Source organism: Phaenicophaeus curvirostris, chromosome 5 (genome assembly GCF_032191515.1).
Source record: "Phaenicophaeus curvirostris isolate KB17595 chromosome 5, BPBGC_Pcur_1.0, whole genome shotgun sequence".
Classification (NCBI taxonomy): Eukaryota; Metazoa; Chordata; class Aves; order Cuculiformes; family Cuculidae; genus Phaenicophaeus; species Phaenicophaeus curvirostris.
Genome location: NC_091396.1, coordinates 46260527 through 46288401, shown reverse-complemented (window position 1 = coordinate 46288401; position 27875 = coordinate 46260527). Strand labels below are relative to the sequence as shown.

Genomic DNA, 27875 nt, shown 5'->3' with positions numbered 1-27875 from the left:
CTCACTGTCAGATAACATTTCCTTAATGTTCATTTGTTTCTTAAGTTCTAGTTTGCATAACTTCAGTTTTATCTTATAAGCACATCTTTACTAACTTCTTCTTTGTATCAGTTAGTTGGAGTCCCCTGGATTCTGGCCAGGCACACAGGGAATAATAGTTGAGCGAGTGTAATGCTGGATAAGAGAGAAGCTGACCCGTGGGGAGCTGTACTGTAATCAGCTTTCCATTACTGCATGGCTGAAAGGCCAAAACAATTCATCAGTTCTCTTCTGAGTACAAGAACAGGAGAAGAGAGAAGATGAAGGAACTCGAGTTCGGATATGAATTATCTCTATCCTATCACAGTGAATAAGTATTTATCAGTATTTATCACTAGGAACTGCTAATCACGTATTCAGGGACTATATCACCAGGTCTGTAGAGATCTGTAAGTATTATTTTAGAGACATCAGATAGCTTTTTCGATGTGGAAAAAGTAGCTTAGCGACTCAAGAGTCTAATGACTAAATTGTCTGATATCTTAGATTCAGACATTTAAATTCCAGTAAAGTAAATGCAACTCCCTCGGCCCATGTCTGTGGCTAATTTCTTTTGTAATCTTGACTCTTACTGAGGGAACCTTAATTGCTCTATATTCCAGTTTCCCAAAATGTAGAATGAAAATGATATCTATCTCATTTTGAAAATACTCACCATATACACAAAAATGCAATTGTTTACATTGGATTATCACTTTGCATCCTTACAAACACTTTAATGAGAGTTTATTTAGCTTATTCTGATAGCCCAAAGACAGGTGGTGAAGTCAACAACTTACTGGCTTTCTCCTAGCTATGACTTTGTTTGCCCTTTGTAAGTTGACAGCTCTCCCATATGTGTCAGTATGCAAGGGTAGAAAAATACACTCAATCCCCCATCTCTGGCTTCTACAGGGAAGGAGGTAAAATACTGTGGGATTTGCCAGACCATACATCACTATGGCAGAGAACAGCATAAGATCCATTGTCAACATGCAAAGACGGTCATAACAAGTGTCAGATTTTTGTCAGTGTTCCGTCTCACCTCAACTGCCTGAACACTTCCGTCTCACCGTTATTTCTGTCCAAAACACAAAAAAGTGTAATGCCAGGACACCAGTATCTCTCCTTCCAGTTGTATCAGGGTGATGCTTCTTCCAGCTCTGAAGCCCTCTTAGGCAGCCTTCACCAAGGAGTTACTCAAGTGTATAACCCAGGAACAATGCTGAATCAGGAAAAAGCAATATACAGCCAACTGCAGGCACAGAAACAGATGCAGAGTGCTCTTGGCATGCACAATGTCTTCTGTGCCTAACAGGATTTCAGGGGATCCACACAGGAGAAGAAAACTCTGGGTGCCACACAGTTTTAATAGGATTTTGTTGATCAATGCTTTGATGGAGCACACTGATCTAGAGGATACAGGCCAGTATCCCTCCCTAATCTGAGCAACCAACTCTCAGCAGAAGGGACGTGGTGGCTGTTTCAAGGCTTCTCCTGGAAGACTTACCTTTTGAGGCGTTGCTGGTGGCACAGACGAGGGTATGAACTGCAGGCAACACACACGTACACACACAAAGAAGGGTATACGACCAGCATTATAGCTTTTATGGCTTCTCTCAGAAAAAAAAAAGTGTAAAAGAGAATAGGTGGACTTAGCAAATAGCCACCAGCCAGCACAAAAGGACAAAAGACAAGAGAAATCACAGCAGTGTAAATCAGCCTGAAGAGAAATGGCTAAATGTTGATTGCTAATCTACATCCTGTCACTCTGACTTTATAAGCAGGTTAGCTCAAGAGGACATGTGTTGAAAAATAGCCCCATGAAAGCACTGTCTTTCCCACTCTCATTTGTATTCATGGCAAACCAGGTTTTCACTTCATGGTTGCAATGTTCTTGTTTCTTCTGAAGGCCCATTAGCACTGTGCACATTCCACAGTCAATATCAGTTCCAGCCTACACTTTTCTGCCTTTTTTATTTGGACACAAGTCCTTCTGTCTGCTGGATTCATTAGTCTTTGACATGGCTATTTGTGATGTTCCTTTATGTTTTGATTTTTTTTTTTAAAGCAGTCCCAGTGCCTTTGATTTTAAATAAAGCATTAAAATATAAATCAAAAACAAAGTGAGGCATTTAAAAAATAGCATGATAAATAATTTCTGTTTCTCTGTACTCTAATCTATTTTGTTTTGCCTAATTGCTTAACCTGAAAAGGCTGCAGGCTATTAAATGACACAAGAAAAAGATACCAGCCTTTTGTTTGACAAAGCTCTATTTACTCCTTCCCTTGTCCTCATTTCCCACATCCCAAGAAATCTTCCAGGGCATTCCTTGCTCTTCTGCACCAGACAGAAAAGTGAAATTTTATTGGAGTGGAAAGTGAGGTGGCAGAAGGAACCTGGCAGGCTTAGGGGAATGGCATACACGCATCTGAACAAGATACGGAACTGTGATATGGCCTCAGGAAAAAGGAGGGTGACAGACTGGCACAGAAGTTAATTTCTATCCTGCTGAACTCTGGGCCAACTCCACTCCCTTCACCAAGGTAGCGAATGGCAGCTCCTTCACACCACAGTAGCGCTCCCAGCATCAGGCTGGGACTAGTGAAAAGTGAACTGTAAACTATTACTGGTGCTTTACTTAATTCACATCCTCACCTGATCTATCATGTGTTTCAACAAAAAGAAAACCTGGGATCATTAAAAACACAGCTTTGAGTCAAGCACCTTGGCTGCAGTGCTAAATCATCCTCCAGTAACATTTGACAGGAGGAGAAAGGTCAAAATTCAGCACTCATCAGTCCTCCAAGAAGGCAGAACAATGAAATGTAAATGCAGAATAAAGGAGATTTGCACAATTCAGATCTGAGGGCTGAAATGGAGTAGCAGTGACTACTTGACTGTGTCAAAAAAGCTGGACTGCAACAGAAAAGAACTTCATTGGGGAAATAGTAACAAAATGGTGAAAACTTGGATGATTCCAGGACTAGGCACTGAAATATTAGGCTTCCATACCTAGGAACCAAATCCTGCACATTCAGATTAGTGTGAGGACTCTTAGATCATTGGAAATTTCTTAATATGTCAAGTCTTTTATGTTACCTCATTTTTCTCGTCAGCCATAAACATCCATGGCAGAGAGTTAAAAAAAAGAATAAAATAAACAAAATTATAAAGTATTTCAGGCGGTTTATGTATTCTTGCTTCCTTCTCACAATTTAGCAAGGATGTGCATTTTGTCAATCACTTGTCCAGAGGGAAGTGCTGTCCTAACATGTCCATTTTGTTCTGCTCGGCTCAAAAACTCTTGCTCTGTTCCCTGTGCTGGGTGTAGTAAGCTGCCCCATGGCTCTTTCTGTCTTCAGCAGTCACACAAGCAATGGAGAGGAAATCAGAGTAGAGGAGAAGAGTTTTTTTCTTTCACCACCCTACTCTGCAGCTCTACCAAAAACCAGGAAGACTGACCCACCTTCTAATATCTAATGCAAGTACTCCTCCAAGAGATGAGTAAGGCACAAAAAGCATAGCTACTCTGTATATTTTTTAGGACTCCTAGTGCTGTCAATCTAACATGCTTTTCAGCTGAGGGCTGAATTGTCATTTTCTGGGTTTACTCACTTAATGAAAGGTAGCTGAAAAAAACCCCACTATTTAAAATACCAGATTTTTCTCTTCTGTGGGCATTGGTGTAGTCAGACTTAAAAGTTTGATTCCATATGACTCCATTTCAATCCTAAACTCTGGTGCTTTGATACAACTGGCAATAGTAATCCCCTCCAACCATCCCTGTCCTTTTGCTCCCTTCAGTGGTACTGCAGCATGAAAGGTTATGATTCTTCCTTGTTCAGAAATGGAAAAATGCTTAGTTGCTCACAAGAACACAAGATTAACATGGTAGGAAACCCCTATCCAAAGGTCCTAGGCTGACCACAAGAAGACCTTGCCTCAACAGACAGAACTTCAAAAGTCAACAGCTGCAGGCCATAAAAACTGGAAGCATCACGAAACCAACAACACTTATTATGAGGCTGCTTTTCTTGTATAGCTTCACTGCTTCCGTCTCTCTTCAGTGGGATCACTTTTGCATTAACGGGATGGATATCACCTGAGTTTTATGCTTTACCTATCTACCTCTGATATCAGTCACCACTGATAATCATCACAAAGCAGGAAGTCACTCTGAAACTCGTATTAAGATTTATCAGGATACAGTTTCCCTCTTCTGTACCTATCTCCCAGTTTTAACCTCATCATTCTCAATTACCCTGAAAACAATGAGGATGCTGGTAGGGAAGCAAATAAAGATGATGAAATTATCTTTCCTTCATACATTCCCAGACCCTTTAGCAGAGTGAGAATGTCTTCCCTCTGGAGAGCCATACCTTGGAGTATGGTACCTAGTGGCACAGATTAACCAGGACCGCCCTGGGAGCTGTTCTGTGGATTAACTGCATATGAGGGAAGGCAGATAAACCAAGTAGATCTGAGTGAGCCAATATACACCATCAAGTATGACCTTTTCACACTTGTGAGGATGACTGTGCTTTTGCATATCCTTTTCATATCACATAATAGCCTTATCAGATCAATCAAAGTATCCAAGGGGTGACTGTTTATCTCCATATGGAAACAGAATGTTAAGTCTTTCCTCTCCCCCTGAGATGAGTAGAGTAAAAGAAATGAGACAGAGAATATACTGTGCCAGTGCCTGCCTTTCAGCTTGATGGCCTCGACTGGGCAAAGCAGAGAGATAGAGAAAGCTAATTTCACAGATAACATTTCCAAGGTCTATATAGTCATTTTAAATACTGGAAATAACTTTTCATGACAAATTAATCTATTTTATGCTGGCCACTTCCATCAAGATATTCTCATCAATAGCAGGGACAATTGGTAGTCTCAGCAAAAACACAAACTGTTCTGATTTGAGCGTATGGAAAGGAAGAGGGGTGCAAAGCCACAGGGAATAAGATCAGCCACTGAGCAATAAAAGACTTAAAGATACCATGTAGTCTGAAGGAACTCCTGCACCCAGCATCATCAGTTCATCTCTAAAAACCTGACAGATGATAGCAGTCATGGTGCATACTCAAAATAAGCAACTCCATTTTGGACCATATATGTGATGTGCCATTGTATGCCCTGCTGGGAGTTACCTGAGAAAGCTCAGATGAGAAGGTGAACTAGTATTTCCTTTCTGCATAGTGAATTACCACTGCAGATGATCCAAGTGTTAGTGAACTCTTCCTTCCTCCAATTACAGTGTGATTGAGGCAAAACTGACCTGCTATGACAAAATGTCCTTTAATCTGAGAGTTATCTGAGCAGCATTATGCCTTCACTTATAGATGAGGTGTATTTTGTGGCTTGCATTAAGAAGCCGTTGTTCTGAGCTGCCATTTATAAACCAACAGACAAACAAATAAGCCACTAAAACCTTACTCCTGTAGAAGAGGCCTGTACTAAGAAAAGTATAAGATGCTAAAAGGCATTAACAAGATGTTCTTCCAGATCTACCCATCCACATTTTTTTTTGTTGTTGTTAAAGTGTTCTTCACAGGAGCTGACAGTAGTACAAAATTTAATTCAGTTTTGGATAATCATAGTTCTTGAACTGGGAGGACCTTGTGAAAGCTATACTCAGCAGTAAACAGACAGAAACACAGACGTACAGAGAAAAACAGAAATTATCTTCTTCTGTGGCATTATTTTCCACATTCAGATGAGACAAAGAGCACCTGGAGTACTAACAAATTCGCATGCAGCATGGAAAGCAGGAATAGCCTTAAATATCAAGAGCATATGATGACAGAGACAGGATGAATAAATAGGAAAGAACACACAAAATAAAAAATCATACCCATATCATTACAAAAGTATAGGAGAGAGCATCAGTTGATTTTTATACGGTCTCAGATTTTCCAGCTGCTCAGCAGATGATGTTGGATATTGTCATATCAATGAGACTCTTTGAAGCTAAAGTTCAACAGCCTAAAGACCATGAAATAATCTTTTCCCAAAAAGATGCAATCACCCTGACTGCAGAATTAACTGCACTGTCTTCGGTATTGAGGGTATCATAAAGGCATTACAAGGCAACAAAACCTATCACTTATCCTGGAAACAACATATATTTAGAGTGGATTTTGACTGAATATATATATACCTATAGGCAATAAAGTTATGGAGATTGAAAAGGATTACATTATAAATCCACAGAACTGAGAAACTCCTTCATATTGTTTCCCTTCCCTTGACTGCACTGACCTTACTAGAGTTAGCACAACATTTCATAAGCATCTTGGGAATTGTTTGGATGCAAGAAGTTACCCATTGGAAGGAAAGGAAAGCATGCTGAGAGGCAGGATCCATAAAAGCCTAATACAGTAGAAGAACCTAGTACTTACGCAACCTGTGGTCTTCTACATTGACAGCAAGTCATTAGGGAGAAATACAAGGAAACTAAGCACAGAAACCCCAGGATGGCATTTCTTGAGTAAAAGAATTGCATATAGCATATGCTACAGTAGTAGCTGCTTGGGCCAGCCACGGTGTTACAAATGGATTGATGGCAAGTGAAAAAATTAACTTCTCGCACAAATGCCTTTAATAAAAGCTAACATGCCTCAGACAATGATGAATGGAAACTTTACTATAACATTAGCAAGGAATAAATTAAAATGAGTGTGAAGGGATTGCGTGAACACTTTTTTTTTTTTTTTCAATTCAGATCACAGAATCACTAGGTTGGAAAAGATCCACAGGTTCATCGAGTCCTACCATTCCTATCAATCACTAAACCATGCCCCTCAGCACCTCATCCACCTCTCCTTTAAATATCTCCAGGGATGGTGACTCAACCACCTCCCTGGGCAGCCTGTTCCAGTGCCCAATGACCCTTTCCATGAAATATTTTTTTCTGATGTCCAGCCTGAACCTCCCCTGGCGGAGCTTGAGGCCATTCCCTCTTGTCCTGTCCCCTGTCACCTAGGAGAAGGGGCCAGCTCCTTCCTCTCCACAACATCCTTTCAGGTAGTTGTAAAGAGCAATAAGGTCTCCCCTCAGCCTCCTCTTCTCCAGGCTAAACAACCCCAGTTCCCTCAGCCACTCCTCCTAAGACTTGTTCTCCAGTTCCTTCACCAGCTTCGTTGCTCTTCTCTGGACTCGCTCCAGAGCCTCAAAGTCCTCCTTCTGGTGAGCGGCCCAGAACTGAACACAGTACTCAAGGTGCAATCTCACCAGTGCCAAGTATTTCTTTTTGCAGTTTGGAGACATTATAGGAAATCATATAATAGGGACTTATCTGGTACTAGTCATTCATTGAACAGATGTGTCTAACATCTTTCACATCATCTCATGAAATCAAAAAAATTATTCTGATGTTTTGACTTTCCTAAAGTCGTTGAATATCCAAGATCCTGCAGGGATCAAAAGTATTAAAGCACTGCAGCAAAGGCTTTACTCCTAAAACATCCAGCAGCCCTGGGAACCATCTGTTCTATAAGACAATCTATTCTCAGCAGTTATCTGGCATTACACTGCAGACTCAGAAGGTCTGGACAGTTCAAAAAGGATTAAGACATCTAAGGGTTTTTTTTAATCAAACCTTCAAATATATAATCATCATCAAGCATCTTCAATAAAATAAAAAAGAAATCTACGCTGCTGCCTGTGTTTGAGGCAGCAAAGCATGTAACACTTAAGCCATGTACTAAATGATGTTGTAGCATTTCTTATTACCAGTAATTTTACAGCAGCTCTGTTTATTGCATACATAATGGCAGATGTGCATTGTCATTAAATTGTTCATAGCAAACACTGCCATGAAGGTACTTGGCAGATAATAAAATATGTAGTCCTATGCTCAACATCAGCATTGCTAACAACAGGTACATTGCTGCTCACAAAGAGTATGTCACAAAGCATAGAAAAATTATGGTTTACTCAGGGTGTTAATTGCCCATCTGTGAGCAAACCCAAACAGCGAGGGACACTGGTTTCAGCCTTCAGGAGAACTGGTGTGGGATATACCCATATTGCTGCAATGAATGCTGGGTACAGCTCAGCAAAAGGAAAGGGATGGAACAAGATTATTCTTTTTTTCTTACGTGGAAAGGATTCAGGGTATGTTCAGTTCTAAGCAATTAACTTCAAAGGTCTCAAATCTCAGTGTCTTTCATTTCAGTCTTAAATGGCCAGTAGACTCATACCAACCTGCCTTTTGTAATCTTATTAGTACATATCTCTTAATAATAAAAGCCACATCCTATCAAGGCAATTAAGTAGAAGAAAACATTGAAATGTGAGACATCAACAACATTTGATTTTCATTGTCCTAAAATAATCTGATTTTCAGTTGTTTCTTGCATAGTGTCCTTCCCAGGCTTTTGCCCTCTGCAGTACCTCTCACAGTGTTTCCATAAAAGGAAAGCACAGAGAGAGCTTTAGGGATCTGCAGAACAGCAGACATTATGCACCTTTTTGAGCCCATGGCATTTTCACAACAGCTACAGAAAACAGCTAACTTGAAAACAACACGCATTCCCCTCCTCCTGCTTGTTTAATGCCAGGACTTTGGGGTCATTTTCAGAAAAGTCCATGGGTTCGAGGAGGTACTTTGTTATCAGAGCAAAGTGGCACATCATCCTCCATGAGTCAAATCCCAGCTCCAACCTCTAACACGTTAAGTGCAATTAACGGGGAGTCACTGACCTAGTGGGGCATCTGATACCAAATACTAACAAATTAGAAGCCAAATGGTATAGAAGACATTGAGTACATACAAAACACCAAATATCCTTCACAGTAGCTGCACCAACCCACCCTTCCCACTCTCCTGCAAGCCTGTAACAGCTCTCCAGCCCTTTGTGTTGACAAGACTTGTAACTCACTCTGCTGGGTTCAGTATGAGAAGGTAGTTCATATGCAACAGGAGGGAGCATGCTACCAATTGCAGTGAAGTTTCCTTTTTGTCAATTCTCACAAAGCCTGCCCTCTGTCTGACGACCAGAAAGCATTTGGGAAGCATTCCCATGGGCTTTCAGATATTTTATGTCCTTTTCTTCAAACTAACTAGCAAAACAGCAGACCTGTTGGAACAAGGTACTTTAGAACAGAGAGGCTGTGTGGCAGATACTGTCTTCCAATTGTCCTTTCTAAAACCTAGCATGCAAGAATGACTAAATACTACCAAGAGAACAAGCTCCAAGTTCTTTTTACCTAATGCCAAACACATCACAACTCAAGACCTAGCAAACTCAGTACAAAGCCTCAATGTGTACTTGTAATCACAACTTCCATCACAAAATTCACTTTGCTGTGCCTGACAGTCATTTCAGAGACACACCAAAACTGCCTTTCAGTTCAGGAGTCTTTATGGCATGATTAAATCCTGCTTTCCGACAGTCATACTCTATTCAGATATAACAGGAGTGCAGAAGAGCTCAGAGAGCCGGGGGGGGTGAGACCATTACCACATCATTTGCAGGAGGGATTGTATCCTGTCTATTAGCGTCTTTTCTGTTTTCCTTGCTTTATGCCCTCAGTCCAAACAAGACATCTGTTTTTTTGTCAGTCTGGTAGCCTTGGCAGTTTGGCGCTGCCAATTCCTCTGCAGCATAGCCAGTTACTTTCTGGAGTGCAGCAATACTGAAATATTATCAGATCAGAATATCCACAGAATCAATAAAAGGAGACAGGCATATCAACAGAAGGAGGCAATCAGATCATGTTACTGACTTGAATTTCTCCTGTGAAGAAACCACCTCTTTTCACTGACTGTGCAGGGAACATAGACATTTAGCACAGGTCTTCATTGTCAGCCTTCTACATTTTAAATCTCGAGTACTTACACAAGGCATGTAAAGAAGAAGGTCACAATAATACTTTAATTGAGTTCATGTCACTTGCAAAGCAAGCACAGACCTATTTTGTATCCTGGTGGACAAGCCACACCATTACTCCTTTCCAACACCTACTGTGGAATCTCTGAAGTTTCAGAAATTCATCCAAATGCTGCTATGCTTATAGCAGTGCCTTAATTTTAACAGTGGCTCGAAAAATCTCTTCTCACATATTATTTGCAATATTATCCCACTGAAGTAGACTGGGTAGTAGAGAATCATTATGGAAAGATGATAGAGAATGGGAAGCTCAAGGATTTAAGAAAATAAATAAATAATGGGTGTGTTACCTGGTCAGCGCAGCCTCTGGTGAAGGGTGTGAAATGGGGACCACATTGAGCTAATTAGCAGCATTCACTGCTGCCTTTGCTTAGCCTCACAGCCTGGCATTGAGCACTTCTGGCCTATCAATCCCACTGCTCTTCCATATCCTCTTCCTTCTGTGTCACCTGCCACTGGCTACAGAGCTGGAGAGAAACACAATCTCACAAGCAGATCAAGTGAAGTTTATGAAGACTAAGGAGAGGAGTCTTGTTTAGGTGTAGTACTTTGTCTCAGCCTTTCTTTAGGATTAAGCACTGATGTCCATCCACTCTAGTTTCTATGGCAAAGACATGAACGTAAGTATATCTGATGGAAACCTTCAAAATTTGCCTCCTAATAATATTCTTTCCTAGTTAATACAGGACAACCATACAGTTATCAAAAGAGCCAGAGCAGTCCTACCAGCATTTTTGACTCCCTGATATACCCTTCCCTGGCTGAGAGTCATATCAGACATGAACTGGTTGCATCTCTTCTATGCAATTTCAGTTACTACATGGAGGGACTGCATTACCCCTAAAAGCTATAACAGCTTAAGATTGAAAACACCTTTGTCTGCTTACAGCACTGCTAGTATTGAATGACTAATTAGATACTGGAATTGTAAGAATTTGAGGTCTTGGCAGCAGATCTCCATTCTGTGCCTTATCAAACTGCAGCCACAGTAAGGTTTCTCCATCTGCACAGCAGTATTGCCCAAGCAGATCCCTGCAACCAAAGCCTATGTTGCATCCAGTGTAACTTGCTAAATGTACAGAGGCTGACAGGACAAACTCCCACAGGCTTTAGATATAGGTGATACACTGAATACCATGCATTTGTATTGTTTCACTATGAATAAAAAGAACCCAAACATCTTTTCTAACTATGACACAATACATTTCCTTTTGGAGTTCCTTTTAATCATATAACAGTCCTTCATATATCAAAGTATGACATGTATGAGAAATACAGCATTATAAATGTGGAAATGCTATACCTAGAAAAGTGGGTGATAGACAACAACAAATGAACCATCTGCTTCTATCCCTGGAGTTGTATGTATGTCTTTTTGTATTCTAGTACCCGGACTAAATGTTAACTATGTGCTTTGCTTTGTCATCAAGAGTGGTTTTCCTGGTAGCCAGCAGGCATAGCAGATTCACTATTCTAGGCTTCCCTGTCCCTCAACCCTTTACCCTACATCTTGGGGTGCAAATTCCTTCCAAGTGTTACACTCTTCTCTTTTAAAAGGACAGAAGTCTAAGGACTGAGTAAAGTGAGTGAGACACCTTCTCAGGTAACAGATATCAGACTGGAAAAATGTGTCAGTAGCTATCTCTTATTAAAAGAGCTAGCCTGCTTCTTCTTCTTTCCACCCCTTATGCACCAGCCTGGCTCCCTCAAGTCCTGTGGCAGTGATTTAGTCACTATTCAGAAACGCTTCAGTGGCATGGCAGCATATGTCACTGATTCCCTTTCCAGTCCCAGTCTCAACTTCTCTCCTCCAAACAGTATTTGGATCACAGGGCAACTGAAGTCAGGACTTGCAATAATCCTTGGGTGCCAGGCCACGAGAATTAAAAATACCATTGGTAGCCGGCAATAATTTTGTTCATAGCGACAAAAATCACAATGCACTAATGCAGTTGTCTCATAACAAATAGTTGTATCAGAGCAGTGTAAGGCTGCTATGTAATACCACAATAAAGGCTGTGGAGTCAAATACACTTCAGTCTGCACAGCTTTTTTTGTATATTCAGTCTACAAATATTTCCTAGAATCTTCTAGGATCGAAAAGACCTCTAAGATCATCAAGCCCAGCTGCAAACCTAACAATACCAAGCCCACTACTAAGCCTAAGCCTAAGCACCGCATCTACATGTCTTTTAAATACCTCCAGGGATGTTGAGTGACCGATCTACTTCCCCGAGAAGCCTGTTGCACTGCTTGACAACCCTTTTTGTGAAGAAATTTTTCCTAATATCAAATCTAAACCTCCCCTGGCCCAACTTGAGACCATTCCCTCTCGTTCTATCGCTAGTCACTTGGGAGAAGTGACCAACACCCACACCTCAATACAACCTCCTTTCAGGTAGTTGTAGAGAGCAATAAGGTCTCCTCTCAGCCTCCTTTTCTCCAGACTGAACAGCCCAGTTCCCTCAGCCACTCCTGGTTTATCCCCTTCACTAACTTTGATGCCCTTATTTGAACACACTCCAGCAATTCAGTGTCTTTCTTGTAGTGAGGAGCCCATAAAACTGAACACAGTATTTAAGGTGCAGTCTCACCAGTGTCAAGTACAGTGGCAAGATCACTTCCTTAGTCCTGCTGGCCACACTATTTCTGATACAAGCCAGGATGCTGTTGGCCTTCTTGGCCACCTGAGCACACTGATGGCTCATATCCAGTTGGCTGTCAACCAATCATAGAATCATTTGGTTGGAAAAGATCTTTGAATACACCACTAGGTCCTTTTCTGGCAGTCAATTTTCCAATCTTTCATCCCCAAGTATATAGTGTTGTATGGGGTTGTTGTGACCCAAGTGCAGGACGTGATACTTTGGCTTGTTGAGCCTCATACAACTGGCCTTGCCCCATCAACCCAGCCTATCCCAATCCTTCTGTACAGCCTTCTTTCTCCTAAATCAGATCGACACTCCTGCCCATCCTGGTGTTACCTGCAAACTTACTCAATCCTCTCCATCTAGATCATTGATACAGATAGTAAAAAGAACCAGCCCCAGTTCTGAGACCTGGGGAACACCACTTGGGATTCAGGCGCCAAACTCCATTTATTCCCTGTGAGCTGCTCTCACGTTGTCAGGGAACCTCACGCATGAAAGCTACATTTTGCGTGACATTGGGCTTAAGCCATTAAGGGGTCTTTGGTTTCCACTTACAGCCACAATGAGTTTCTTGACATAAGGGCCTTTGCATACATCTTTTATGTTGTTCTGAACTACATAATTGTTTTGTTAACCTTAAATACGCTCCGATTCTTACATATATTTATTAGGACCTCAGGTTCCCATGCTGGCAGACATACATTCATATGTGTGTCTTTCTTATTCCTACTGATGTTGGCTACAGCTTGGCCAGGTTATGACTTGAGATTATTTCTCCTAAATTAAAATGCTTACATGCCCTTAAACTACTAATTACTTTTCACTGATAATAAGAGAAGTAAAAGTCAAACCCATAGATATCTAAAGGTACATGAGATGAATCCTGTTCTTTATGTCATTGGTTAGCTTTGCATTCTCTTCTGAGAGACGACCTGAAAGACAGGTCCTAGAAATGGGCAGCATGAGACAGAGTCCAGGAAGTCCCAAATCACAGAGTTGATCAGTCTTAGTACTAAATAAAGACAAAGGGCAAGTGTAAGTTCAATTCTGTGGGGCAGTGCTTCTTTTTATCATGTCTGTCCAAAACCTAATCACCCAACAATTGGTCAAAAGAGTTCCAAAGGCTGTGGTTGAGTAAAAACTCTGATGTTTTCCAGAATTTTCTAGTCCAATGTAGTCTACAAGACAGAATTGTTAGTCTGACATTGACATAGTTACTACTCATGAATCTTATATTTTTACCCATATCCTCACAGCATGGATGGCAGTGTAGATAATTCACATGTTTTAAGGACCACTGGCAATTAACTACTATTGCTGTTTAGGGCAGCATGCTACAAATTGCTGGCTCTGAGAAGCTTTATGAACGATCATAGATCTTGTGCTGCAAAACCTAAAAAATCCATCCAGTCTATAGTGAAAATTTTGATTATTAACAAAAACTTCCTGCAAAGAAGGAAATCCTTTAGAGAGTGAATGAGTTACTGCTATTTTATGTACTGTATCTAATTTTCATGCTCTTTCTCATAACTGGCATGGTACTATGTTCGATATTAAAATATGCATAGGAAGGACTCAGTGGGAAAGAAGCTGTTCAAATATTTATGATAGAAGCTCAAAAATCATCCAAATTTCCAATTCTAAGACACATGCCATAACCACTAGGTCATCGTACCAAGTAAGGTAGTAGAAAGATGGCGATGAAAGCCCTAAGAGTCTGCTAATGTTCTACAATGAATTCTTGAGCGTACTGTGCATGCAGTTCAGCATGAATGTCGTGCTAATGGCCAAATATTAACAGAAAGATTGGTTTCAATATAAAAAAACACCTTTTCTAAGGGCCCTCAGCCACATATCTCTTTTTAAAACCACTCACCTCATTCTGAGGGTGGCACCAGCACAATAAGTATAGCAACAATTAAAGGAATCACCCTGATATTTGAGAAGTATATACCTTAGATACCTTATATTAATAAATCGCTTTCTGTGTGGCCTTGAATACACACATTTTGCCTGCCTATACCAGCATAATTTTTGCCTCATATCTCCAATAATACGTCTTTGAATCATCAGTCAGAATGAGTAAGAATAAGATGCCGAGAATTTCCCACCATCTTCTACAGAACTGCCTTATCAGAGGTAAACTTGGAGACATGTTGCTATTAACACCCTCTCATTAGTTGGCTTTACCCATGAACAGCCATCAAGGAAATCCTCCTATGCAAAAAAGAGGAAGGCTAGACAGAACTGGAGTACATCATCTGTCTCATGCAAGAAAAAGTCTCCGTAACTCAAGTTCACACTTGTTACTGCTTCCAGTAATTTGCCTGAGGCTTCTCATGCACAGCAGCGTTTTCTTAGGAGACAAACCATACTCAGCCAAAGAAACTCTGGAACCTGAAGACAAGGTCTTCAGAAGGCCATAAGAGTGAAGCAGCAGATGAAGAAGCTCATGATATCAATGTGTAAAAGACTAGAAGGAAATGATCAGAGAAGAAAGCTTTCCTAGTGTGGGAGCTGGAACTTAGCACTGGGAATCACAGAATCACAGAATAACCAGGTTGGAAGAGACCCACTGGATCACCGAGTCCAAGCGTTCCTACCAAACACTAAACCATATCCCTCAGCACCTCGTCCACCCGTGCCTTAAACACCTCCAGGGAAGGTGACTCAACCACCTCCCTGGGCAGCCTGTTCCAGTGCCCAATGACCCTTTCTGTAAAGAATTTTTTCCTAACGTCTAGCCTAAACCTCCCCTGGCGGAGCTTGAGGCCATTCCCTCTTGTCCTGTCCCCTGTCACTTGGGAGAAGAAGCCAGCACCCTCCTCTCTACAACGTCCTTTCAGGTAGTTGTAGAGAGCAATGAGGTCACCCCTCAGCCTCCTCTTCTCCAGGCTAAACAACCCCAGCTCTCTCAGCCGCTCCTCATAAGGCCTGTTCTCCAGCCCTTTCACCAGCTTTGTTGCTCTTCTCTGGACTCTCTCCAGAGCCTCAACATCCTTCTTGTGGTGAGGGGCCCAGAACTGAACACAGTATTCGAGGAGCGGTCTCACCAGTGCCGAGTACAGAGGGAGGATAACCTCCCTGGACCTGCTGGTCACGCCGTTTCTGATACAAGCCAAGATGCCATTGGCCTTCTTGGCCACCTGGGCACACTGCTGGCTCATATTCAGTCGGCTGTCAACCAACACCCCCAGGTCCCTCTCCTCCAGGCAGCTTTCTAGACAGACTTCTCCCAGTCTGTAGCACTGCATAGGGTTGTTGTGCCCCAAGTGAAGGACCCGGCATTTGGCCTTGTTAAACCTCATGCCATTGGACTCTGCCCAGCGGTCCAGCCTGTTCAGATCCCTTTGCAGAGCCTCCCGACCCTCCAGCAGATCGACACTTCCACCCAGCTTAGTGTCGTCCGCAAACTTGCTAAGGGTGCATTCGATGCCTTCATCCAGGTCATTGATGAAGACATTGAACAGGGCTGGACCCAGCACCGAGCCCTGGGGAACCCCACTTGTCACTGGCCTCCAGCTGGATTTCACACCATTTACCACCACTCTCTGGGCCCGGCCATCCAACCAGTTTTCCACCCAGTTTTTTGGTTGGGAAGACCAACAAGGATAGGGGAAAGTCTCATGGAAACACTGGATTTTGTTCTAGTTCTCCTGCATGCCTACAGGTCTGTGTAACTGAGGTCAGAAAACTCAGCTTACCTCGCTCACATGTTCTACCCCAATAGCCGGTGCCAGTACAGTCACAAATGAAGCGGTTCCAGCCGTCCTTGCAGACTGCATTATTCTTACAGGGGTAACTGTCGCACTGCTTGGTGCTGAGGCGGGAGCATGAGGACTTGACTCCTGCAGCATTCTGTGCCTCTGCCAGCTGCCGGATGTTCTTGCTTCGTCCATCAATGAACAAGTCTCGGATACAGCCGACGTAGCCATAGTTCAGCATTGCTGTCCAGAGCTCTGTGGGAAGGATGAGTCCTGCACGGTTCTCAGGCAGCCCACCAAGGTACATGTCACCTTCCAGGTCTAGGATCTCACTCTCCCCACTAGCAGTGAATGGGGTGCGTCTGCTGTTCACTGATATAGTACCTAAATGAAGACAATAAGGAGACATTAACACTTTCACTTACAGCCTTAGTCTAGTTAATTTTTTTCCAGTAACTGAGGTAGTTTTAAAGTTCAGCACAGGAGAGTGAAGATTCCTCTCTACCCAAATGCACCGCTAACAGAGACAGTGTCTCCCACACAGCTCCTGTTCTTGAGCTACAGGACATAAGTACTTCCCTGCAATGACTGATCATCATTTGTCTACATCTCAGCTTGCATTATAAGGTTACAAGCATAAAAATGCAATGGTTCTATAATAGAATGTAAAAAACAAGCATTATTCAATAGTATTCATCCAGCAAAGCAAAGTCTTACTGAGAATATACCAGACTTGGATGATATCAGGACTGGAGAGAAAAAAGATGAGTAAATGTGTATTAATTAACACTACGTAGCTTTGCCAGAAAACACTTCCAGTACCTCCAAAGCTGGACCTGGATAATGGAATTAAATAGACACTCTTCAAGTTTGTAGTTGTTATCAAATTGGGGAGAACAGTTGATAGATTGGAGGAAATCACCATCCAGAGAAATCTCTACAAGGTGGAGCAAAGGACTGATAAAAATATTTGATGTACATCAATAATAAATACATATTAAGTCCTACAGTTGGGTCAGAATAACATCACACATAAGTATGGGCAGGAAAACAACTGGCTAAGGAGCAACTCTGCAGAAAAGGACTTGGCAATATGTTGAACAGCAATTCGTACATGAGTCAGCAGTGTGTACCTGCAGTGACAAGAGACACTGATCACAGGCTGCAGCAAGGGAAACTCCAACTCCATAGAAAGGAACATTTTTCACCATAAGAGTGGTCAAACATGAGGACAGAAACTCCAGAGAGGTTATGGAATTGCCATCCTGAAGGCATTCAAAACACAAATGGAAACAACCCTGAAGAAAGCCTAGATTTCAGCAGATTTTGGACTAGAAATCTCCACCAATTTGTTCAAAAATAAATTACTCTAATGTTTTAGAAAGAAAGTTAAGTATTCTAACTTCCATTTTACAAACATGAAAATTGAGGTAGAAAAATAATAAAGGGTATCTATGAAGAACAGGTATTACTAAAACTGTAATAGCCTCCATATGTTCCAAACAAGATGTGGGCATACTGCTCTGAGGGTGTTTCTTCAGAAGAGCATTCGGCAGCTTTCATGATATGGCCATCTGCCCACCAGACACTCAGCTAAAAATCAGCAATTAACTCTCCCTAGCTATAAATCATTGTATTGAATTGTCTTGTCATTAGGATACTCTGTCCTCAGAGACAACTATCCAAGCTTTAAGATTAATTCCACATCACTGCATTTTTATCATACACCCCTAAAATAAGGTGGGAGAGTTTAGTTAATAGAGTTAGCTCTATTTTGTGTCTCTGTGAGAAAGTGCAGTCATGTACATAGGCTTTTTCTTCAGTTATAAGAGGTGTCTTCATAGACAACAGCACGTATAACGCAGACACAAGGTATTTCATGTGTGTGATGTTCAGTAATAATTTAGGAATAGTGTCAGATACAGCAGAGTGCCTGAAGCAACAGAGGCATTACAAATCAAAGGCTCAAAGAGAACCATGGTTATTTGATGAATCATTTTGTAAAAACAAGCTGCAAGCATCACAGACATTTTCCCTTTTACAGAGTAAGAAAAGAGAAGACATGACAACGTCATAAAGGCAGTCATAAAGGCAACATATCACAGAGCCACAGGATCATAGCTGCCCTTTCCAGCATCTCCGGTGTTAATCTTCAATAGCGGCATGTGAAGTACCTGTTACACAATAGACTAAAACAAACCAAAATGTTGAAGGGCTAAGCTCCAGACAGCTGCTACTATGGAAAGAACAAACACCACCTGCAAAAGCCACAAAGATATAGAAACCCCCAAAAGAGAAAAAATACAGATACAAAGGAGAAGAGTAAACCTGGAGAAAGAGCATGAGATGGTGAAAAGAAATAGGCTAGACAGCAGCCTAAACTTTCTGCCATTTTGTGCTCTAAACTATTCCTGTAAGGAGATGGTACTAGCTCAGTTGCACAGCACTTTTAAGACCAAGGTGCTGAGATGAAGAAATTCTGAGTTGATCGTAGGAAGAGCAGTCACATGAACTGATAATCTTTTTTTTTTTTCCCCAAATCCTGTGTTTGCAACTCTGTTTAGGTAGATAAAATTTCATCTTGAGAAATCAGAGGCATCTAAGCATTTCCTTCCCAGTTCTTTAGGCACTTACTGCAAAGCTAAAGAACAAACAGAACAAAGGACTCCAGTTACTAGAGGCAGAGCTAGCATACAGTGCAGTGCACTGATGCAACAATAGAACAAAACTTCCAATAAGATTTTTAGTGTCTGCATGGGTGGGACAACATGCGTGTTTGGTAACCAGCAACCAGATGAAAACATTACCTTGCATGAGGTACTCCAGCTAGAAACTATGAGAGGTGCCATGGACACGTCTTTGTAGGAGCTTTCCCCAAGGACAGCTATTATACTAAACGCAGCAGAGCCTGAAGTTTTGGACTGTTACAGAAATGGGAAGAAGAGAGATGACCCAGTAAAGGTCTGGCTGCTTTAGTAATGAATCAGAACCTCCAAGTCATTAGCTCATTAAATCCAAATGGCTGTTTTGTAGCCTGCATTAAGTAAGTTCCTTATTTCAGTACAGTTTCTTGATCACAGGCAACCATACTTAAAACAAAAATAAATTAAAAAATATTAAAAAATCTCCAAGGTGTAACCATTCTCTGGTCCACACATCAGAAAAAAAATCAAGAACTAAACAGAAGAGATTCTGAACTGCCTTCTCACACGTACCAAAAGTACCATTGGATAAGAGTGGTTGATGATACTTAAAGGTACGGCGTGAAGAAATCAATGCCAGTATCCTGGTTTTCTGGGAGATGAGACATTAGCCACAAGAATCAGATATGATTTGGGTTGGAAGGGACCTTAAAGTTCATCTTGTTCCAACTCTTCTGCCATGGGCAGGAACACCACCCACTAGATCAGGCTGTTCAAGGCCCCATCCAACCTGGCCTTGAACACCTCCAGGGAGGAGGCAACCACTAATTCACTGGGCAACCTATACCAGTGTCTCACTACTCTCATCGTGAAGAATTTCTTCCTAATGTCTAATCTAAACCTTCCCCCTTCCAATTTAAAGCCATTCCCCCTCATCCTGTCACTGCATGCTCTTGTAAAAAGTCCCTCCCCAGCTTTCTTGTAGGCCCCTTTCAGGTACTGGAAGGTCGCTATAAGATCTCCCCAGAACCTTCTCTTTTCCAGACTGAACAACCCTAACTCTCTTAGCCTGTCCTCCTAGCAGAGGCTCTTCAGCCCTTTGATCATCTTTGTGACCCTCCTCTGGACCTCTTCCAACAGTTGGGGATACAACATAAGAAGGCCGACTTCTCTAGCTTCTTCTGAAAGATGCCCCATCCTTCTGGTGCGACAGCTGCACCACTCAGTTTGGTGTCAACTGCAAACTTGCTGAGGGTGCACTCGATCTCGCTGTCTATATCATTGATTAAGATATTAAACAGCACTGGTCCCAGTACAGACCCCTAAGGGACACCACTTGTCACAGATCTCCATCTGGACATCAAGCCATTGAACACCTCTCTGAATGTGATCATCCAACCAATTCCTTATCCACCCAATGGCCCACCCATCAAATCCATATCCCTTCAATTTTGAGAGAAGAATGTTGTAGGATACTACATCAAAGGCTTTACGGAAATCCAGGTAGATCACATCCATTGCTTTTTCTGTGTCTACTGATGCAGTCACCCCATTATAGAAAGCCACTAGGTTGGTCAGTAGGACCATTAAAAACATATTATACACATTTTTTCATTCGTGGAGAGCAAAGTGATTTTAGTTCAAAATCTATTATCTCTAGTCACTGTTCAGAACATCACAAACCTACCAGCCCAGTGGCAAACAAATCAGTCCTACATTCTCATCCACAAGGTAGAATGTCATCTGTTACACTCTCCTAGTCCAAGTGAACATGTGTCCCTCTTCCTGGGTTTTTACAAACTTCTTAGCAGAGAGCTAAGTGCCATTTCTGTTTCTTCTCCTGCAGCTGCCTCTCCAGGGACCAGACAGTCCCCAAGTGAGCAAGCAAAACTGAAGGCAGAATTGAATGCAACTAATTGAGTTTATCCTTGGAAGTTAATTAAATTTTAGCAGTTCTAAAGAAATCAAAGCTCCATTTATTTCCTTTTTAAAACGTTATAAATGTTATAAAATTGATGTCTTTAGGAGATAGCAACACTTTAAGTCCTAGTAGAGCACCATGCCAAATACAAAGAAACTCCTACTCAAAGAAAAAACTAGCTTCAGGCAAAGATCTATTTAAACATTAGGCTTTGTATGGTATCAAAAAGTCAGCTATTTTGAAAACTCAAGGGAAGTAAATTTTAGTGCTGTGTTGTCTCTATCAAGGGCATTCTGCAACTAAAAACATAAAATTAGGGACCTAATACTATCACCTGGAGGTCACCACACAAATTCCAAATCCACTTGCAAATGTAAGAAAAATTCACTTTGAAGGGACATATTGCCAGGCTTTGAGATCCCAACAGTTCAGGAAGAATTGAAGTGCAGTTGTTCACATACTTTCAAGATGAAGTTACAATCACTGATCATTTTGTTTTCTTACACAACTTTAGAGTACATCATGACTATGTTAGCTTGATATCAAGCACTAGAAACAAAATACCTCTCGACAATTGCATGGTAGGTATATTATTAGAAATAAACCAAAACACATTTTTGAAATGAGAAGTTGCAAGGAAAAAAGAAACATCCACTGAATGCTAACTCAGATATTTAGACTTGAATTTGGCATCCAAGCTGAGAGTAAAGAAATCTAACTGAAAAATTTAAGATGCAAAAGCAAACAGAAGAGGATGAAAATGTTTATTTCTCATCATAATTTTGTCACTGATAGTAATTTTATTTTCCTCATGACAAGATCCAAATCCCCTTTTCTTTATAAAGACACCAGATCAAGAAGAAAATGTTATTAGGTCACAAAAATAAGTTTTCATTTGGGTTCTACTATGTTCCTTTTTGAACAGAAACCCAAAGTAGATCAGTGAGAATTTCTCAAACCAAGAATGAAATAATAATCATTCTGAAGGATCTCAAACCTTCCCATGGCTACAAAGATGCTATCACTATAATTATGTAAGCAATTGTGAAGATAGGTCCAGCATATCTGAAGACTGTTAATAAAATGTTAAGAGAGCCTCTGCAATGTGCTGTCCAAAATTCACCCTAAATATTTAATGAAAATATAGCTGTTTGCATCTTTGCTTTGCTAGATAAATATCACTGAAGTAACACTAAGTTTTTTAAGAAGATGACTCATATTTTGTGGGGTTTGAAGGTTCTAAGAACCAATACACAACCCTAGATCTGAATGATGAATCTACATGAGAAAAATCCCTCACATTACCTGATCTTCCATCTCGCTGAATATCCACATGATACCACTCTCCATCATTGGCCTTCTTCTGGGTGGCCTTAACTTTAATGGTCCCAGAGCCCATATCCAGCAGCAAGTAGAGGTTCCCATCTAGAAGCTCAACTGCAAAGAAGTCTACCTTTGTATTTTTCTGGCTTCTGACATCTTTCCTTTCTTGAGGCTTGCCGTGGGTGAAAAGGATCAGTCCATTGGGTTCAGTGGTTCGGAAATCAAATGAGATGGAGCCCATCCTTTTGGTATTCCATTTAGGCAGACTAATATAGGCCTCAGGGGTCTCAAAGCTGATGGGATCCAGTGTAGCCACATTCTCACATACAAATTTAACTTCCCCGTAGATCTTCATCTTAGTATCACCAATCCGTGCCAAGCGAGACAGCTCCAGACGAATGTCATTATTCTTATAAACAACCTGCCAGACATAAGAAAAAATATCATACATCAGTCCTGCATACAGCACAAATACTCCAATTGCTTACAGCCACGGGAGATAAACTTCTCCCAAAAGGCAGTGAGGAGCAGAAAGGATACCATGCAAGAATCTGACGTGATGACAGAGGGAAAGAGCAGAAGTGTGTATAGAAAGACAGCAACGAATACTTTGCAATGACTGTAGATCAGATAAGTAAGCGGAGAACATTTAACTGAAGGATAGTGAGAACAATTAACTCTACCATAGGGCCACTCTGCTGCGAAAGCTTTTGTACATAAAATACAGTGTGTGTCTATTATCATGCTGTTATATTTGCATAAATCCCATAGAAAATACGTAACAAAGTGTAACCTCCATGTCCATCTCTGCTAGCCACAGCAGGAAACTCTGTGCCACCACTGTCATTTCTCTATTATTCCTATAAACCCACTTAACTACTAAGAGTGAGATGCAAAAAAAAAAATTAAGCAAGCTGCTGTGAACTGTTGGTGATTGCCCTGTAGCTCCTACAAGAAAACATAAACAAGCAACTAGAAAAAAAATAAATATTTAAAATTCCTCCAATTAAGAAATCTTAGAACAGTACAGGCAAAATCTTTATTATGGCGATACCTGCATAGCTTACCCTTACTTCAAAAAACCTAAGCTTTCTGGGTTAACATATAAAAGCTTGAACACATTCAGTGCCTGGACTCTTATGCTTTCTGAGTTAAGGACTAGAATTCTAGACTCTGTGTGGAGCTACATGGATGGAAATGAGCCAAGAGAAGAGTCCCAAAAAAGTCAAGCACTCATGGAGCATTCCTGGCTTGCTCAAGAGTCTGGATTTGTGCCCTTTTCTTTCTCAGAGGTAGAGAATTAATTCCTTGCAAAGAGGATTCCTTCCTGCCCAGTGCCACTGTCACAGAGGCAGGGACTGGAGAATGCACAGAGTGGAAATACTTGTAAACTGTACTTTCTCTCAACCACCTTCTGTGCTTCCGAAACCCCAAACTGGCACATATAACCAACAAAAGAATTTCCGCAACTAACACAATTTTGACTGAATTTATGCTCTGTGACACTACTGAAGACTCTGATTTCTTTTAAGGAATTCTTATTTTAAAAGACTTTGCCTCTATTACCTACATCATATGTGCACACACACATTTGATTTCTGCTTTCAAGCGCCAGCAGGATGAATTGTCAGCAATTTGCTATGAAAAGAGAAGGGAAAGGGGATACGCACTGTTAATTCTACAAATAGGACACGAAAGTCAGAGAAATGAATCTGCAGTAAATCTTAAAAGGCAAACAATGGAGAGAATGAGGGTAAGCTTCCAAAGCAGGTGACCTCAGGATGATAAATAAATGAAATCAGACTTAAACATATTTGTAACAAGTGAAGAATTTCCAGGCTAAGCATTAAAGGAGCATTTCCACAGTGGAGCCAGCAAAGCACTAGATCTTCCTTTTACAAACACAAAATGCCCTATATAAGAGTGAAAAGAGAATCCAGCTGTTAACTCCCATTTAAATTGAAGGCACAAAGCTGAAGTACCTCCCAGCAGAGGACAGTATTTACCCACAATAGTTCATTTTGCTCCAATTCCCAATACAGCTCTCTGCCTTCCCATAGACTTCAAAACATCAAGTCTACTAATAGGATAAAAATGTATTTTCAATTTGTGGGCCTGTAGTAGTTTTACTCTATGGATTAACCATGTCAAATGCTCTCACTAAACAGACCATGCACCTCCTTACAGTGACTCAGACATGCTGTGGATTGCAGCCTCTCCCTCTTGCCAGACAACAAGGTGCACCTCAACAGACAGCAGAGATGAGCTGCAGCTTCATCCATACCCACACGAAACAGCACATGTAAGAAGTGTGAGATGTACTCCATGCACACGTACTTTGCCACTAGCTGGACTGCTCAGGACCTCTGCATGTACTTTGTGTGTGCAGCAAGTCTAGTCCACTCCACAAACACGTCTGAGCACTGTATGCAGACCCATCTCTGCATCAAAGAGGACAGCCAAAGATACAGAGGAAAATAAATAAGACAATTAAGAGGATGGAGCAGGATGTTTCAAAAGAACAGCCTGGAAAGGCCAGGGGTCTATTATTTGGAGAGGACTGAGCAAGATTATGACTGAAATTTATAGAAGATGGTGGAGATGTGAACGTAGAACTGCTTTTGGCCAAATCCAGAAATAACAGAACTAAGAGGCACTCATTCAAACTTTTAGAATATCAGCTTTAAATGGATTTTTAAAAGTATTTATTTATACAGAGGGTAGTGAACTTCTGGAACTTGCTATCACCAGAGGTTGTTTAGGCAGAAAGAATCTGCAGGCTCAAAAAGAACCAGAAAGATAAATTAACAGCAGTTCCACGCATTGATATTAAGGGGAAAAGGAAGAGATGGACTTTCTAATAATCCTAATCCAATAGCGGTGTATGCTGTGGGAGCATAAAGAGAATGGGCCACTGATAGTAGCCATGCTTACATGTTCTCCCTAAACAGCACTTGCAGATACTGCTATTGGAGGCAGAATACTAGGTAAATGGATTGATTGCTTTCCAGGACCACCAGGGCTTTACTCATGTTCTTAATGAATATATGTGTATTGTAAAGTTTTAAAGTTTTCACAGTCTAGTCCTTATCCCACTGGAGGGACACACTGGGAAAGAGTTAAATAGGAAATGGCTTCCTGTGGAATGAGCGCTTCTGACTGGGGACTGAGTGGTATGACTTCAGTGTAGCTCTGGGTTGTCGGTTTCACCCTCGTATGGAGTTGCTTTGGTGGGCAAGATAATGCCAGGTCTGCATGAAATGTGACTTTAACATTTGTAATATAGAAGATCTACCTTTACTAACAGGTGCTTAAGCCAACTCTCCTCTAAACTGTATCATAAAAATCTTTACTCAGCCTCTCCAGAAGGAGTAAAAAGGTAGTAGAATGCGCTGTGTAAGACTGCTGGCTGGTGCTGGGTTTTGTCTAGCTCTTACTCAGTGATCTGCTTTCAGAAACCTCTGCAGGTTGCTGGTAGAAGGAATATGCTTGCATACACATAAGCAGCTGCCAACTCTCAGCCAAGCCACATACAGGTTACTCCTCCCCTTTTCAGGTTTTTGACACCCAATTCCCATTTATTCTGGGGAAACACAGGTAGTCTGCCTCAGGGTTTATGTGGAGTTTGTTGCAGAAAGCCTTATATTTTCTCAGTCATATCGGTACTGCAGCTGGAGAATCCTTAAGACAGAAGACTTTTAAAGAATCTAGAGAAAATTCCATGGAGTTAGCTATAACCAAGAAAGTCACCAACAGTGGTGGATCTGAGGGCAAGTTTGGAAGGAAGAACCAAGAAAGCAAGCAGAAAGGAAGACTTGGGGAAGAGAAGAGAAAGGATGTTCAATAGACACAAGAGTTACAAGAGCTCTCACTTCAAATTTTGCAAAGAAAAGGTCCACCCTGATCTGAATCTCTCTTAAGTGTTTTTTGTTGAACATTATGTCCTTTTAAAAAAAAACCCAAATGCACAAGCTAGCTTAAGAAATTTAATAAACACCTATGTTGAAGGAAAAAGTGAAATCCTGTTCACACAGCTGACTTCAGGCATCACTGACAGCCACATTTGGACGTCAAGATCTTGATATACAATCAGGTGCACCAGACCTCTCAGTACTATAAACAAAAGGATAAAAATAATGCTTGGGTGTAAAACCAGGTTAATCCCAAGCAGGAATAGAGAGACAAATGCACCACTGTCTTGGGCACGGAACACAGCTTCTGATATCCACCGTTTGACTGTTAAACCAAACCAAATATTAAAGAATGAGAAAAAGGAATGTAATTAAAGGACCAGAATGCGTGTCCCATACTCAAATTCAGTCTGTTTAACAGGTTGAGGTTAAAGGGTGATTCAATTACGAACTATGAGTACCGGTGCAGAAAATGGAATTTGGCAATAGAGGGCTCTTCAATCCATGTGACAAAGGAATAATGGGATCCAAGGGCTACAAATTGAAGTCAGAGAAATTCACATTTTAAAATATTATGACCCATTTTTACATGAGGGTAATTTACTATTGAAATAATTTATACAACTTATGGTGTATTCTCTGCTACTGGCAAACTTTAAATTAAAATAGGATATTGTTTTCTCTAAACGACATAGTGAGACAGGAATCAATTATATAGCAAATCAGCCTAGATTATCACAATGGCTCTTTCTAGCCTCATAACCTATGAATATTTGTGTTTAATGAAATTAACAGATGCTTCAATGTACTTTTCCAGGACAGATGAAACACATCCTTCTGAAATGTTAAAACTACCTGGTAAAGGAAGAGACTCTTGCATCTGACTTCCTACCAGTGCTTTCACTGAGGCTTTTTATACATTTGTGATCCTACCTTGCAACCTACAGCCAGAAGGCTAGTAAAAAACCCAAGATGAGTAACTTGATTCTGCCGTTCTAAATACACAGACTTTGAGAACTACTTTCTTAGAGTCACCTGCTGCAAGCCATAGAAGGAACATTTTCACCGAGAAAGCTATCTGCCAGCAGTATAACCGTTCATCTGTATAACGCTTCCTACTTCATATTCTAGTTGTACCAGAAATCTCTGAACTTGAGGGCTTTACAGAATATATCAAAATACTGTCTCTCTACCCATGTCTCTCTAACTCCAAATGAGGCCATGACTGACTCAGAGAGCTGTCCTCTCTCTACAATATAGCCTTCTAGTGCCACTCTTGGACGTGGCTTCTATAAGAACATATATGAAAGCAGCGCCCATGATTTTGCCCATTTTTATCAGATGGCTTTCTGAATAAAGCCATTCTTGCCTGTTTAATCAGAGACCAGCCTGATTTCTTCACATGACTGATATCCGTATTGGAGAGAGTCAAGATGCCTAAGAGAGTCAAGGAGATGATTCTTAGGGTGAACAAACATGTCTACTTTACAGTTATCCCTGGAAGAAATGTGAAAAAGAAAAAGGGGAAGAAAACAACAAGCAAAAGCTACGCACAGAGCATTTGAAAAGTAGCATTAATTCTTATAATCTTAATATCACTTTATATTCCAAAAATGAACAACAATTCTTTTTCCTTCTCCAGGAGAACTGTTTCTGAATATACTTTGACAGATGAATATTTTGACTGTTCAATCTGCCATGGTTTAACTAATTGGACCAATATGAATGGATGGTCAGGATGGAGTTGTCCAGGTACACACAGTCTCTGATAAGCAGCAGTAGAATTCCATGGCATCTCAGAT

At 41.0% G+C, this 27875-nt stretch overlaps 1 protein-coding gene across 28 annotated transcripts in view; it reads right to left on the bottom strand.

Moving 5' to 3' along the window:
* The window catches only part of NRXN3 (neurexin 3), a 960997-nt gene that overhangs the window by 675016 nt on the left and 258106 nt on the right, over positions 1-27875 (bottom strand). For all 28 annotated transcript variants that reach the window (XR_011337550.1, XR_011337551.1, XM_069858542.1 and 25 more), the window contains 2 exons: positions 22145-22583; positions 16277-16660 (listed from right to left, as the gene is read on the bottom strand). Coding sequence is in view for 26 of the 28 variants with exons in the window: in XM_069858542.1 (XP_069714643.1) it covers positions 16277-16660; positions 22145-22583 (823 nt within the window). In the remaining 2 variants the exon portion in view is untranslated. The remainder of the gene's footprint in view (positions 1-16276; positions 16661-22144; positions 22584-27875) is intronic.